Source organism: Aricia agestis, chromosome 10 (assembly GCF_905147365.1).
Source record: "Aricia agestis chromosome 10, ilAriAges1.1, whole genome shotgun sequence".
Lineage (NCBI taxonomy): Eukaryota > Metazoa > Arthropoda > Insecta > Lepidoptera > Lycaenidae > Aricia > Aricia agestis.
Genome location: NC_056415.1, coordinates 7836384 through 7853913, shown reverse-complemented (window position 1 = coordinate 7853913; position 17530 = coordinate 7836384). Strand labels below are relative to the sequence as shown.

General features: G+C 35.8%; 1 protein-coding gene across 3 annotated transcripts in view; it reads right to left on the bottom strand.

Moving 5' to 3' along the window:
- Positions 1-17463, bottom strand: part of LOC121731064 — a 36159-nt gene extending 18696 nt beyond the window's left edge. For 2 of the 3 annotated variants that reach the window (XM_042120382.1, XM_042120383.1), the window contains exons 1-6: positions 17168-17463; positions 16820-16927; positions 15939-16123; positions 15229-15534; positions 12306-12510; positions 10807-10980 (exon numbers count right to left, since the gene is read on the bottom strand). In XM_042120382.1, the coding sequence (XP_041976316.1) occupies positions 10807-10980; positions 12306-12510; positions 15229-15534; positions 15939-16123; positions 16820-16927; positions 17168-17231 (1042 nt within the window). In that variant the 5' untranslated portion in view covers positions 17232-17463. The remainder of the gene's footprint in view (positions 1-10806; positions 10981-12305; positions 12511-15228; positions 15535-15938; positions 16124-16819; positions 16928-17167) is intronic. The other variant, XM_042120384.1, reaches the window with a different exon arrangement.
- Between the last annotated feature and the right edge of the window lie 67 nt (positions 17464-17530).

Below are 17530 nucleotides of genomic sequence, written 5' to 3'. Positions count from 1 at the left end.
CAATATTCTGCTTGGTATACACAATAAACAATATCTGTATATCTGTCTATAGTGCCTTTGTATTTTATACAGCCATGCAGCTTACATACAAAATATGTAAACTGTTTATTTATGTACAAAATATGAACATAATAATTATAATTATTATAACAGGATAGCGTTGTCATTCGTTTGTAAGAAAATACTAAATCGTTAATATGATTTATTACCTGTCCGGAGCATCTGGCTTATGTTTTGATATTTTGTGAAAACATCTTATATTTCCGAGACGATTTCTACATCCGTTATTAAAATAAATCGATGTTTCTTCTTTTGGTGTTCTTTGTGAAATGAAAATGACTTACAATAAACATCAAACATTTCTGAAATGTTTTATTTTTATGGTACTTACTTACAAAATGAAAACTCTTATTTTTTTGGTTAGGTATTTAAATCGTAGACGCAACTAGGAATAAAAAACATGCTTCTAAAAAACTTAGGGAAATGAAAACCTCTGTCATGTTCGAATTAATTATAATCACTACGAGTCCCAGCTGGGATTAATATTAAGTCGGTCACGCGGACCATTCTTTAAAGTGCCTTTTTTTGCCGGTAACTACGTAATTAAGAGTGCGGTTTTCTTTTTTAGAACTTCTACTTATTACTTCTACTTCTGGTTTTATTGTACTCATTTTATTATTTCATTAGTTCTCTTCCTCCGCATTGGGGGCGCTGATTCCGCTTCAAATAGTCACAAAAACCAGCAGTCATTTCAAAGGGTATTTACGATACCATCCGATTACCGATCCAGCGTATTTGTATAATGGAGGTCAGTGACCTAAAGGTCCTTATGGGTATCTTGCAGTGGAAAGTAACTGTCAAAAATGTCCGGCAGTGAAAGACAAGATTCATACGGTTATCTTGAAGAAAAAAATACACAAAAATTTGACTTTATACTTTATCGAAGGTTAGGTAGCTTCGGGATACCTCCGAAAGTAAACGCGACCGAAACTACATAGTTGCTGATCTTAATAGCTTTGTCCACACTAGGCCTTTTTTGTTCATCAAGGGCATGCGTTATAGCGCAGTCAGCGCTATCGACAGCGAACGTGACTTCGCTCTTGGGTTAAGAGCCAGCGACAGCCAGGCTTTTTATACATCTACTGACTTTACTATCAATAGACTATACTACGCTCTTATGGAAAACTCGAGGTAAAATACTTATAAATGGTCTATAAGTATACCAAAATTACATTTTACAAGTTTATTTCCATCTCAGTATTCCAAATACTATAATGGTTTGACTACTAACGCCTCCGTGGTCTAGTGGTATAGAGCGCGGCTCTTGACTCGGAGGTCGTGGGTTCGATTCCCGCGTTGGAAACATGTTATTTCCAAGTTTGGTTAGGACAATGCAGGCTGATCACCTGATTGTCTGACAAGTAAGATGATCCATGCGTCGGATGGGCATGTAAAAAGTCGGTCCTGCGCCTGATCTCTCGCCAGTCGTGTCGGTCGTCCGTCCCACTGGGTTATGAGAGTAAAGGAATAGAGAGTGCTCTTGTGTACTGCGCACACACTTGGACACTATAAATTACTCCTGCGTAGCTGGCCTGGTTTCAATGAAACCGGCCACCGTCACCGAAACCGGTGTGGGAGCTATTATTATAATGGTTTGACTGCTAGCTCATGGCCTGTTCGCAACAAGTGCGTAAATTAAACGCGTGTGCTGTTGTTACATAACATTGTAAAAAGTTGCTTCCAGTATTGACTATTAGCTTTGTCCACATTGTGCCTTTTTCTGTTCATCAAGGGCATGCCTTATAGCGCTGTCAACAGCGAACGTGAGGCATGCCCGTAACGCGCGTTGAAATCGTAGCGCGCGCTATGACACTTTTCTTTCTACGCGGGTGGATTTTGACGCGCGTCACGGGCATGCCACATCTTCGCTGTTGACTGCGCTATAACGCATGCCCTTGTTGAACAAAAAAAAGGCACAATGTGGACAAAGCTATAGTAAGCCAATCTTGAAGACACAATTAAGGACTAAAAGAAAAGAAAGAAATATCCGTTGCCGCAGTTATGGCCCCAGAGCACAACAAATAGGTAGAAATGTTTTTAAGCGCTGTTTGTACGTCAGCCAATGTTGCATCATATTTGTTTAAGGATCAGGATTCAGGCGACCTCAGATTATATTGTAAATGTAGAGAGTTGTGCCTTTATAACTAAAATTCTCAACATGTTTCCTAAACTTTCAAACTTCCCTGAATCGAAAATAACTTTCATCTTCTTCTGAATAAAATGTGATTTGATTTGATTGAGGAACCCCTAATTTAGTTACAAATAATATTCCGTGCTCATGCGACTCACACATTTATGCATAACTGCCCTTGATTTGGTGACACATGGTCCATGGACCATGGTATGCCCCCTATACATATCTCTTAATCCTAAAATCTGTGGCTAATACTAATCTCTCGCTGGTTGCCGCGACTTCTAGCACAATAAATTTGTTGTCAAATAAATCTTAGAAAATATCTGGTGCGGTCGCTATAAAAACATTGTTTAGCTCCTCGGAGATTGTACAGTAGCTCTCATATTATGAAAATAATTTACATTTTATGATACTTACATTTTGTTACATGACACGGTTACGACTAACTTTAGTCAAAACGAAAGAACTGGGTGAAAAAATTACTTACTAATGCCTGCCATACACGCTATGGTCTACCGGAGAGGTCCACCTGTGCAGGTAGACCGGAATATTGTGTGTGGGAATACACCTGTGCAGTTTTCTGAACCTGCGCAGGTGACCGGCGCAAAATCTATTCCCACACGCATTCCGGTCTACCTGCGCACTGCGCAGGCATACCTGCACAGGTAGACCTCTCCGGTAGACCGTAGCGTGTATGGCTTACACAATATATAGAGAAAGCTATACAGTGAGCTGTCATATCGATTACACTACTACAAGAATATAATATCTGTACTTGTTATCAAGGATGAGGCCTTTATGACTTGTGCACACTGTATGTTTCACTGAAATCAAATTTAAAGCTATGTAGATTTACAGGCTTTTCCTCTTTACCAATCTGGGAAGAAATTTTTGTTTCTCTTTACTTTTTATCGATAATATTTTATCGATAAAAGTATCCTCATAGGTAAAGCCAAGGACTCTATTTACGATCGTAACTATAAAATCTGTTCTACCACAAAATCCGACTTCAGGTAAAATATGCGACATAAAGTTATCCAGGAGAGCAAGCCACAAAGTATCCACTTGAAGATATGCAAGAGTTAATATTTGAAATCTCTCTCAATATTAATCATTATAGATTTTACTCCACAGAATTGTTTTATGTTATAGAAAAAAAAAAATATATAAAAGAAAACTGTGCTCATACATAATAGGTAAATCATGATATTGTACTTTATTCAAAATATTAAAATATGGCATAGTCTCTTGTCTTCTTTTCTATCTCGTATTGAAAATTGTTGAAAATAATCTCGCATCTGAAGCCCCAATTTCACCAACGACTTAACGTTAACGCTCGAATTAGTATTACGTTACCTCTTTCGTTTTTCTTATTAATGAAAGAGAAGACATGACATTTTAACAAGCTGTTAACACTAACAGACGTTAATAATAAACTCCCACACCGGATTCGGTGACGGTGGCCGGTTTCATTGCAACAAGGCCAGTTACGCAGGAGTAATTTTTTAGTGCTCAAGTGTGTGCGCAGTACACAAGAGCACTCTCTATTCATTTTACACTCATAAGCCAGTGCAGTGGGACGGAAGACCGACACGACTGGCGAGAGGTCAGGCGCAGGACCGACTTTTTACATGCCCATCCGACGCATGGATCATATTACTTGTCAGACAATCAGGTGATCAGCCTGCATTGACATAACCAAACTTGGAAATAACAATCATGTTTCCAACGCGGGCTCTGAACCACTGGACCACGGAGGCGTTACAGACGTTGGTGAAATTGGGACTCAATGTCTTATTAGCATCTCTAGCTAATAGGACATTGAGCCCCAATTTCACCTCTACAAAAAACAAATTGGGAGTCTGTTGTGTAATATATCCTTGTTCCCGTAAATTTCTGTCATCAAATATTCTGCTTTTATATTTATATATAGTATACATACTCGCTAAATGTAACATGAAACTGTGATTTGCACCCTATTCCATAGCGTGAAAATTGGCAATCAGGACTCTTCATGAGTTTGATGGTCGTATAACTTATCACATGGAATATCCTCATAATATTTCTCGAAAACCCTTCCCTTTCCCCAAAAAAATACGCTCATTTATGAAGATTATGTCTGCTTCTTATAACACTCAATAAATTTTAATAGAGTTGGCATTTTTCCTATTCTTGTACTAACAAATCTGGATTTTACTCGTAAGTATGCTCAAACAAAACATTTTCTAAAATTAATAAGCACACTCCAAGTGAGAAGGAAAGGTAAGAGAAAATTATATAACAAACACGTATATTAGTTGAATTATTCCCACTCGTATTATTATCATAGACTTGATATAAATACACCTACAATACGCCAGGCAAACTTAAGCGATATAGAAAGTTGGTGTGAGCACATGAATATAGGAGAATCGAGATATTATAATCTCGATTCTCCTATTTTCATGTGGTATTAATGCATCTTTTCTTTCTTATTCCAACCAGTATGATTCCTATCAAAGTACAAAATGGTTCACTTGCATTCATCAAACAACCGTGTTATGTACAGGGTGTAATAAAACAGTGATAATACTTTTGGTTGTATACAGGGTGCAATTAAACTTTCCTGCCAAATTTTGATATATTGATCTTTGTTAAAAAATAAAAATACACGTATTTTTTCTTTTATAGTCACTCAGTACTAAAATGTTGAGAAATACCTTCCGAAAGTTATCCTAAAAAACACTACAATTATGAATTAATGAACACGATGCGTCGGCCGCGCGCGCCTCATCCCGCGTCACCCCCTCTCATTCCCCCGCGCCACGAGTGACCGTTCTTCAACGATTTTAAATGGGATAAAATATGTCATTGAAAAAAAATAACACCCAATTTTTTTTGTTTAATGGATTCTCCTATTGATACCTCAGCCCTGGAAAAAATTTGGCAGGAAGGTTTAATTGCACCCTGTATAAGTCCGATATTATATAAAGTTTTCTGTGAAAGAGTAACCTTTTTTAATTTTGTATGGTCAAATTTATTCTTGTACCAATCTAAAAAAATAGTTGCTCTATCAGCGCTTCTATTTTCACAGTGAACTCCATGAAAGGGGCACATGCACACCCTAAAGTGTTATCACTAATTTGTTTTTTTTATAACCTGTAGGTTAGTTCGACGCTTAATGAGAATAGTGAATACCGTTTTGTAGTTGGATCGAGTAAGAAACGAAGCTTCATTACATTAAGCTAGTAGAATCAGAGTCGCAGGTAGCGTGTCGGAAATACATTTGTAACGCGCGGTTACATTTAATATTGTGTTAGAACTATACGCTCTACGTATCATTGCGAGATAGTGGCGGGGCATGGCCTAAAGACGTGGGCAAGATATATCTTGATGGATGATGCAAGAGGACGGATTTGTTAACAGAAATAATTTTTTTTGACACTCAAACTGTTTTAGTACGGGAGCCCTAGAACATTTTTTTTACTATCAAGCAAATTTTTTGTTAGTACGTAGCTTCATTTTGATAAGACGAACAACATTTTTGTCTGCGAAACATCTTGAAAATGCTAGAGATAGAAAGGATTTCATTCGTTGATTTGATGGTCCTAAAATATGGATTGTTCTATTTGTAAGACAATGTTACTCTTAAATAATAAAACTATTAATAAACCAATATACAAAAAAATCTGCTGGTTAAGGTTCCGTTTTAGGGTTCCGTAGTTTTGTTGATTACAGAACCCTAAAACGGAACCCTAACCTGCTGATTTTTTGTACATTGATAGGTTAATAGTTATTTAATTTAAGAGTAACATTGTTCTACAAATAGAACAATCCATATTTTAGGACTACCAAGTCAAAGTATGAACTCCTTTCTATCACTGTCACTTTCGAGATTTTTTGCAAATAAAAATGTTGTTCGTCTTATCAAAATGAAGCTACTCACAAAAGATTAGCTTAATAGTAATAAAAAAAAATTGTGCTAGGGTACCCGGACTATTACTTATTAAATCCTTCCTCGAAAAAACCTCGTAGTCCAAGGGGCGCGCCACGCGAGGCCACTCAGACCGCGAGGCCGAGGGCGGTCGCCCACCCCGCCTACGCCTTACGCCGCCTCTGTTAAATGCGAGATGTACGCTAAACACTTGATTAAAATTGTTGCACTCTACCTTCATAAGATGAAAACTCGTCAGAAAACACTTATAATAGGTATATACTAGACTTCCCGTTACTGCTTTTGATACCCGAAACAAATTAGTAATAGAGCGTATTAATAACATTTGCAACTTGTTTTTTACTGAAACAAATTACAATATCTCATGTTACATTATTCTTTCGAGGTGCTTAAATATAGTTATTTTTTTTTAATAATGTCGATTCTTGATTGTATTGCCAACAGATAATCTTACTTCGATTACAGCAAACAATTATAATATTTATTATCAAGTCGATTTAACAACGATCTAAGATACAAAGGATCTCAACTTGAACGTTTGTGGCTGGCATTGCCTACTTCACATGATCAAAGATTATTCTATCGCGGTCTTATAACTGAAATTTAAACCAATTTCTGGCAATTAACTTTAGGCCATTCTCCGGTAATTTGCCTAATTACCGTAATCTTTTTTTTCTTCATTGATTTGACTTGAACACATTGAAATATTAAAGAAACGAAAGATACGAACACAATAATAAATGAGCCAAGTAACAGATAATTAAAGTTTTTTTAGATAATAAGACTTAAATATATTATACATATAAATCTAATTTAAACATAATTCAAAACTAAAGATTACGGTAATTAGAAAAGTTTGCAACCAAAGCTACGGTCATTAGATACTCTCGTGCTTTATCGCCGGCACACTACCATTAACGACGTGGGACAGCTGATGGGCCGTAGCACACACTAAGGAGAAGCGACCCGTGCACTTGTAATGTGCCAAATCCTGTATTTTTGGCTGGGCATCCGAAAACAGCATGCCTTAAGGTAATTAGACCTTTTGATCGGACAAGTGATTATTTCATATTAACAATTTATAGGCTGGCCCTATTGAGTCGATATTTTGCAATGCGATAACCAATATTTATATGCATTTAAAACGACGAATAGATTAAAGTAAATAATATGGTGTACGTTCTAAAAATTACAAGCAAGTTTCGAGATCGAGTTGGCGTGGGGACATGTCACGGTAATTAGAAAATCACGGTTTTTGAACACGACTTCAATTAATTTAGTCTGAATTACTTAAATTAGAAGCCTGTGTTTAAATTGTAGCTATATTTCGATGTTATCTATCGTTTAAAAATATTGAATAAGATAATATTACAAAGTACCTATACAAGCCCGGGACACGCAAATTTTGCTCTCCGGAGAATGGTCGCTTTAATACTTGTGGCTTACAGTCTATAGAGTAGTGAGCATAAAATTGTTATTTTAAAAAGACAATTTTACATGTCATGATTAGTCATCATCAACACGTAGAAAAGTACACAGAGTACGCTGAAAAAGTATTAATAATAATAAATAAAATTCACTATTAAACCTGAAATAATAAATTTATAAGACAATTAAAACTTACCTCCATCCAATTTTAGCTTTACTACTGTATTGGCTTCAACGTTTATTACTTTATAGGCGGTAAATATTATTATCTTCTATTGCCGATAAGAGCTAGCGCTTCGAATTTTAATTTCTTCGCTCGAACGTGATATTAAAATATGAAGGTAATAGAATTGATTCAAAGTAAAATCCATCTAAAATTTTGCCTTTTCAACGTAATTTTTTTAACGCTTACAGTTAAAAAGTAAATACGTATCAAATAGTATTTTTACCTTAAAAAAGTCGTGAATGGTATGCAAGATTTAAATGTAGCTCTATGATATAGCTTAGACTGTAAAAACAAACTGCAGAAAAGGGTAGGTTATGTGGTTTTCGTTCTTACACGTATAAGTACAGATAAAAGTCAGTACAGCAGGCTAATTAAAACAATCACAAATTGACTTTTTTTGTTGTACCTATGGCTAAACATACTAAAGTTAAAGTCGTTATTCTGTAGGTATGTAAAGCTTAATGGGGTATAATATTATGCAAAGATTGGAGCATAGATCGCAGCCGCTATTTGCACATACATTAAATAATCCGACCAAAATCCAATATAATTTGACGACCTCTATGGCTTAGTTAGTGGGCTGTTGGTAGCTCAAGTCTGGGATCGCGGGTTCGAATCCCGCCGACGGAACAAAAACTTTTCAAAGTTCCTGGGTCATGGATGTGTATTAAATATGTGTATAATGTAATAAAAATCTTAAATAATATATGTATAGTATAGTATTAAATATATTTCCGTTGTCTGATACCTGTAACACAAGTACCTTTAGGTACTTACCACGGGGCCAGACTGACGTGGTGTGAAACATCCATAGATATTATATTATTATTAATATTGCACAAGTCATATTAGAATACTGACAGAAACATTGTCAAACATAGAACAAAACTTGTTGTTTGCTATGTTAGTACTGCACCCTAGCGTGAAAACAATGCAGTAATATGTCCTATTGATGTTTAATACATTGTAGATCCATTATAGCACAAAATACAGCAGTGACATTATTAAAAAAGTTTAAAATGAGGTAGAATATATTATATCCAATAGTCATGGTATATCGAGGCAAACACGGTGGCCAAATATTGGACAACATGGTACTGAATGCGGTAAAAATGCTTAAAATGCGAAAATCCATCGGAAAAGTTTGTTATAATAATTATTAATTTAATTAACTATCGGTAATGGATATTCATAGTCACGATAACGAACAACGATTTAATTTTTATCGCGTAGCGAGCGCAATTGCACACACTGAATTCTCAAGAGTCTACGTGATAGTGATAATCAAATTGATGGCATTTCCCCAATCGCTCAATATGTACAAGACTATGGCCTCCATTACACGGTAGGTTTTGCTGTCAGTTTTACCACAATCATGACTGTGACTGATGCATAACCTGTCGTGTAATGCAGTGACTGATGGTTGCATGAATTTGATTGACCGTTATTTGTATATTTTGGCTTTTTGTCATGCAACCATCAATCATGACTTTTGAGTGGGTTTTGTCACATCTGACAAAATAGGAAAAAAATTAGAAACATATACCTTTGAAAATTTTGGCTTTGAGTGACTCTGGTATTAGACGGTCCCTCAATTCTCTTCAGTTTTATGTCAGTCAAAGCCAAAATTTTCAAAGGTATACGTTTTAAATTTTTTTCCTATTTTGTCAGATGTGAGTTGTGACGTCTGTCACGCTCTTACACGGTAGGTTATCCATCAGTTACAGCCATTGACTGTAGTAAAACTGACAGCAAAATCTACCGTGTAATGGATGCCTAAGGGTGAAGCCAAACGAGTGCAATTTGTAAGTTGTGAGTCGCAGAATTTCGGCTGGCAGAAATTCTGCTGCATTCAGTTTCATACAAAAGTCCCGTTTGATTCACACGAGCGTAATTTTGTGAGTCATGATTTGTATGAAAAGATATTTACGCGACCGAAATTCTGCGACTCACGACTCACAAAATTACGCTCGTTTGGCTTCACCCTAACAGAATCAAGCAGAATCTTAATTCTGACCCTTTGATCCCTAGACCTTAAAGCCACTAGAGCCATAATATAGTTAGGTACTAGCTAGTGCCTCTAATTAAGCATTTGGGTATGTTTTGATGTAGGTACGCGTAATGTGAAGTTGGAGTAATAACTTCTGTGGTCTGAGATGGTCCGGCTGTAATTACTTCTAGAATCTAGCTTTAATTAAATTACAAATTAGATGTCAATGGCAAGTTTGTTCGCAATTCCATCATTAAGGTGCCGGTTGGCAGCGGGCAACATGAAGCAACCGCAGACGACGTGTCGCAGCGACACTACTGCAGCTAGCGACACTTATTCATATGCCGCGGCCGCACAAGCGTCTATCGTACGAAGCTTCATGCTATGAGACGATACCATTGGACGATACACACAGTCGTCTGCTGCAACTTCATGTAGCCGGCTTACAACTTGTACCTTAAAGTATGAATCAAAGTTAAATATTATAACAAGACGTAACCTCTAAATATTAATTCTCGATGTGTATATTCATTCTTCTTATTATTTGTAGTCGATCAAGCAAGTGCACGTCTGTATACTATAATACAACATTTGCGTAATTTCGTAATTTGAAATACCGGGAGTGGAGCAACGCTACGTTACCAATTTTATTGTGTAATTATTATTTTTTTTATCAGGGAAAACATACAGTGATTGCATTTACAACCTTAAATACTACATACCTAAACACTTAAAACTATTTACACGTTTTTCAGAGTTAGACACTCAATAATAACAAAAGCTTATGATCTAAATAATGTGAGGCATTTTATGTTTACGAGAGAAACTATACGCATTGAAATATAACAGTATACCAATGAAAACATCTAGCAAATGAACAAGTTAAAGTATGTTCTGACTTCTAACAAGAAACAGTCTCAAACCATTGCTTAGTGATTAGCTTTTTTGTAGCACTTACTTTTAATTTCAGGAAAAGCTGATTTCAAGCCTATATTATGCTTCTGTTTTTATTATTTATGTCAGGTTACTCTTACCTCTCGGGAACTGCACTACAACTGTCGCCATGGCGCCACTCGTGTACTCTCTCTCGGCTGCCACCACCAGGTATATCTGACCGTCATCAGGATATTCCTCGACCGGTATTGCGGATATCACACGAAAACTGACTTCGTTGTTAGAAGGAACCAATTGAAAATATTCTTTCAAATCTGTAAGTGCAAAGAATTGAAAATTATGATAAAATAACATGAAATCAAAATATTGTTCATTAGGTTGACTTAGTTGATGTATGAATTTTAGTACCTTAGCTTATGGACTGTGCATTTACTTTGTATGAAATGAAATTATTAAATGAATTAAAAAAATAATACATAACCAGGGAAGTTTTATGAAATAACCGCATTTATCTGTAATTTTCTTTTGACTTTAGAAGTGGCATTTTTCGTACTTTGTTATTAATTTCTTTAAATCGAAAGCAGAAAAGTAGCAAATAAATGCCCATAATAATAGGCTGTACGTGATGACGCTCTATGAATTTTAAATTTTCTGTTACAATAAAGATTGTACATTTTAGTTTTCGATACGAAATATTTTTGGTCGAGAATATTGGCAACGAATAATATGAGCGTGCAGTGAAAAATATTTAGCTCTATTATTGAATTTAATGTTACTCGTATACTAAATTACATTTATTTTACTGTACAATACCATAATATTATTATTACTGTAACAAAATTATTTTTATAGCTGTTTACTGTGTTTTGTGTAGTAATTTTATTGTGATTTTACCCACTATTAGTGATCCATTATGCCACAATCACACTTACCGAGTATACTGGCGAGACAGTGCTCTTGACCGAGTAATAATAATAATTTAAGCTCCCACACCGGTTTTGGTGACGGTGGCCGGTTTCATTGAAATCAGGCCAGCTACGCAGGAGTTATTTTATAGTGCCCAAGTGTGCGCGTAGTACACAAGAGCACTCTCTATTCCTTTACTCTCATAACCCAGTGAGACGGACCGACACGACTGGCGAGAGATCAGGCGCAGGACCGACTTTTTAAATGCCCATCCGACGCATGGATCATATTACTTGTCAGACAATCTGGTGATCAGCGTGTATTATCGTAACCAAACTTGGAAATAACATGTTTCCAATGCGGAAATCCAACCCATGACCTCCGAGTCAAGAGCCGCGCTCTGTACCACTAGACCACGGAGGCGTTTCTTGACCGAGTACTCGGCATATGGATTCGGCCGAGGGCACTGTCTCACTAAGAGTAGTGAGACAGTGCCCTCGGCCGAACTAAAAAAGTAGTACTCGTTATGTGTTCACCACTTCGTTCATATTACAAAATTGGTTAACTATTGAGTATTATATCAGTGTAACGAACATACATAATATAGATAGACTATCTAACTCTGGAGCTGGAGCGAGACAAGTTGAAGACCCTGGGGGAGGCCTTTGCCCAGCAGATCTTACTAATTGCCTATTCGTTTACCACAGTTTAATAGAAGCGAATAATTACATACCTCCATCAAAGGAAAATGTGACCTGGTCATCATAGCCCTGTCTTAGAGATATTGTTTCTTGTAGCTCCAAGTGGGTGTCCGTATATGAGGCGAGGTAGTAAGCTTGTGAGAAGATGGGCTCGTCCGGAAACTCAAACTCACTGTTCGCGTGGATCGTGATAGTACTGTCCACGCTTCGAGGATCGTTCCCCGTTAGGTCTACATCCTAAAAAATCATAATATTATTTTCAAAAAGTTTATAGGAATATAGGCAGTCTCGGGGTGAACGTTTTCCTAGTTTTCTTGGACAACATAACAACTAAAATAGTGATCATCTTACATAACAATGTAATCAGTGTTAACTGCATAGCTAAACTTTTTTTTCATTCACCATAGTAAACAAAAAATTATATTCTACTAGCTGTTGCCCGCGACTTCGTCCGCGTGGACTTCAGTTTATAGCGCGCGATGTCAACAAAATTGGTGTCAAAAGCTTTTATAAAAAAACCCTGGTCAATCATTAAATAATTAAATCAATACAGCTGTGCAGTGTGCACACAATAAGTATTTCATTTTTTTTTATATTAAACTTTATATTTTATGCCAAATTTTAAAGCTTATTTAACCCCCCAATTACACAACTTTACCCATAAACTATTTATCATTGATAGGTTTAAGGTTACGTCACTGCACAGATAAAGTACTGAGTTATTTAATACCGTAGAATAGATATAACAATCGAAAAAAATCAAAACTTAAATGTAAGATGATACCACCTCTTAAAGAAAGACTTTTAAGCAAGCGTCAGCGCGATGTAGAAGACGCACGGTGCCATCTATTATGAATTTTTGGAACTAACTTAATTTGAACAAATTTACGCATTTTCACCCCCTTACAACCCTTTTTTCCAGTAAAAAAGTAGCCTATGTCCTTTCTCAGGCTTTAGACTATCTGTATACAAAATTTCATTACAATCGGTTCGGTAGTTTTGGCGTTTGGCGTGAAAGCGAGACTGACAAACAGACAGACAGACAGAGATACTTTCGCATTTATAATATTAGTATAGATTATGTGCACACTGCACAGCTGTTTTTGGGTATTTTGATTAATTAAGGGCCGCGCTACACCGGAATGGCAGCAGCGAGGCGAGCCCTTTCAGCGCTGCCATTCCGGTGTAGTGCGACCCTAAGAGGGGTACCACTTACCAGGGTTTTAAAAAGTTTTTTAATTTGACACAAATTTTGTTGACACCGCGCGCTATAAACTAAAGTCCAAGCGGACGAAGTCGCTGACAACAGCTAGTTATGAATAAAAACAATATAATATAATAAAGTAGGTATGATTAGTTCTGTTACAATAATGAAGTAAAAAATAAAACGCCATCTGTTTTCATATATTAGAATTAAAATGTTGATTGCATTGATATGTTTTCTGGATGGAATATAGGCCAACACGGTACACTCGAACTCCTTTATATTAGAGCGCCTTCTGTTGTCAACTTGTCAGATATATTAGAAATGCAGTAGGAGTTCTATAAGATAAGATATATTGATTATTATTATACCAAGTGATAATATTATTAAACATAATATTCTAACGTATTAAAAATTATAAACAAAAACATAAATAACTAATAACTTTGATTAGTTCTATGTTACAATAAAGTAAAAAATAAAACGCCATCTGTTGAATCGTATTAGAACTAAAATGTTCATTCCATCGATATATTTCTGGATTTTTTTATAATATTATACATAAAATATGTTTAAGATTTTTGAAATTTTATTTTAATACGCATCCAAGACCCAGGAACATTGAAAACTTTTTGTTCCGCCTGCGGGACTCGAACCCAGGACCCCCGGGATGAGCGCTGGCCACGCGCAATGCGAATTCATTTTCATCGAAATTTTCATGGAAATAAGATATTTTCCCACATCAAAATGTAGCCTATGTCCTTTCTCAGACTCTAGAATAACTGTATACAAAATTTCATTGCAATCGGTTCAGTAGTTTTGGCGTGAAAGCAAGACAGATAGACAGACAGACAGACAGAGATACTTTCGCATTTATAATATTAGTATGGATTTATAAAATTCATATTGACTAAGCGGTAAATGATGGATGGATTGATTGATTGAACTTTTCGCAGGCATAATACGAATGTTGATCGAAGGCACGCCCCCGCGAAAGATTGAAGGGAAATCCTCAATTGTGAGGTTCTATAATTTGGATTCCGATGTTATGTGAAAATTGGAATCGTTGGTTTTATTACATAATTAAAGGGTCCTTATTTCGTTAATTTCTTATAGCGAGAGCAGGTAATAAGCAAATACATCCCTAAAATTGCAATGCAATATTTATTCAAAAAGAAAATGATATTATTATGCAACTAGCGACCCGCCCCGGCGTCGCACGGGTATAAAATATATTATAGCCACTGAAAAAAATATTAAAATCGATAGCCTATGATCCTTTACATCGTCTACTTCTTATCTGTGCCAAATAACATAAAAATTGCTCCAGTAGTTCGCGAGATAAGCCCTTTCAAATAATTTTCCCCGTTTTTTCCACATTCTCCTATTAGTCTTAGCGTGATAAAATAGCCTTCCTCAATAAATGGGCTATCTAACACTGAAATATTTTTTCACATCGGACCAGTAGTTCCTGAGATTAGCGCGTTCAAGTTAGCCCTTTCAAATAAATTTTCCCGTTTTTTCCACATTTTCCTCTATTTCTTTGTTCCTATTAGTCTTAGCGTGATAAAAATATAGCCTTCCTCGATAAATGGGCTATCAACACTGAAAGAATCATCAAAATCCGTTGCGTAGTTTTAAAGATTAAAGGGAACAAAGGGACATGAGGGAAAAAAAGCGACTTTGTTTTATAATAAGTATAGATGTAGTAGTAATTATTTTGATGCTTCAATATTATGCAATATACGTACCGTAGCTCTGACTCTTAAAACAATCGGTTCTGGGAGTGTTCGGATGAACTCAGCGGTTCGTAATATAGCCTTGAAGTTCTTCGGTTCCGTAGACGATTCGTCGTAGGCTATTTTAAATAAATCACTCCCTTGTATTTCGTAGTCGATCCTGTATGTGGTTAGGTCCACATCTCTAGTTATAACGTCACTAATACAGTCCGTCACAAGGAACCCCGGCGGTACAGGAGGAGCTATGGTGAACTCGTAGTTGGATGGAACGAATTCGGGAGAATGGTTGTTTGTATCAGTAATATTTACTGTGATGACCTGAAAAATTAGGTTTTATTGCTGCAGATGACGAGCTTACTTATCAACTAGAGAATTACAAAACTGTTTTTTGTTAGGCCCAAACTTATGTAAAGCATGGTCATTGATGGTTTGGTCATATATATTGAAGTTGTTCAAAAACCGACAACGAATTTAGTACTTACTACCTATGATGTCAATAATCTTTGTTTACCACTTGATGAGTGTAAAAAGTATCTTTTTTTTTATTTTCTACTTATAAAAAACAAATTGTGGCCTCTCCACGTTGGACCATGATGGGCAAATATAGGGTACAAACCATATTTATCTATGTTTGCAAATGATCGGCGTTTGCGCATTATATAAACAGTTTTGCAATCAATATTGCAATCATGGTTACTTATCATGACTAAAAGAACACTTACCAACATACTAGTCGATCCGGATGTACACCTAAACTGTACTACAGAACCAATAGTGAGAGAGGTCTCATCATTTTCATAAGTATTGAATGCTGCATTTGTGGAAATCACAAAACTTGAGTCTTCCAGCGACATCGTTAAGTATGGACCTCTGTTGAGAGCCTCTCCTTGAGTTACGTCTATAATTTCTGAAAAAGTATTTCATTCGTTTTACAATTTTTCAAATAAAGTATTAAAATATAACGGTCTTACTACAAAAGATTTAAACACCTGTTGGACCGTTGATTAGAGAAAAATTGAGTACAAAATGATCTCAAAACAACCGTTCAATAGTTGTTTAGTTTTTTGTGGTAAGACCGTAGAATTTTAAGTAATTTTGACATAATGTTTAAAATGAAATTAAATTTGAGAAACTATTTAATAAACAAAACACAAAAATCATTTGCCTAAGATTAGCTTTGGCTTACCTCGCAGCTTATCTTAGGTATTACAACCTTTGTTTTTAAAATTAATCATTCGGCAACATTGTGAAATTTTATTTGTAAAACAAACAAGCAAAGTCATCGCGTCATCTTTGAAACAATAATTGACCAGGTTTAGCAAACGCTTGCTGTATTATATCGGACTTTTATTTATAGTTACTAGCTAAAAGCCTTAAGCCGAGCTTTGTTAGGGCTCGCGTCATTTTTCTACATGGTAATAATCTTTTAGGCAGTTTTTATATTTTAATAGTATCCAACCCTGGACTGAGCGGTGATACCACATCTACATTATAAATAAAAATTACTATGTTAAAGCACAAACAATTATAGGCGTGATAGTTTTTCCGTAAAGTGTACCACAAAATTGCTCAGGTTGTGGGATATTCTGATTATGATACTAACCTTCTATATTTTCTGTGGTCCTTCTCAATACTTCGACTTCTCTATCTGTGTCCATGATGTTCACAGTCACTGCTAGAAGCCAATTTTCCACGCCTTCCATCCAACATTCTAGAAGTATGAAAATTTTATCCTGCATGCACACTTTCAGTTTAAATTTTACATTTCCATTGAGTTAATTAAATACTAAGAGAAATCTAACTCTCGCTTGACAATTACACTTTCAAATAACTAAGACCCTACTAACTAATAATACCACTAATAGTCTACCTAGATCTAGGGTATTTTCATATCTAAGCCTTTATTGCCTATGAAAAGCGACTGAAATTACTAGAAAATTGGTAAACTTACGGTTTCCCTTTGTGAAGCATATTGCACACGACAATATGACTAATCCGCACAATAGTTTATGCATTGTGTCAAAACAACAAAACAATAAGATCTAAACCATGAGATATTAATTTTCATAGCACACACAAACTTTTTGTACTTAAACTTAGCTAAAACAAACACTTTTTATGGTAACAATACACAAATTCACTATATTTTTAAAGAAAAACAACGGTACATTATCACGTAGGCGACTATATTAGATTATGACGATAGTTAATCGCCAATCTATACGTTATCTTCGCGAGGAAATGACGCGGTACCGACATGTACACAAATAAAAAATGTCCCTTTATCTACAAATACTGGTTAACATAATATTAT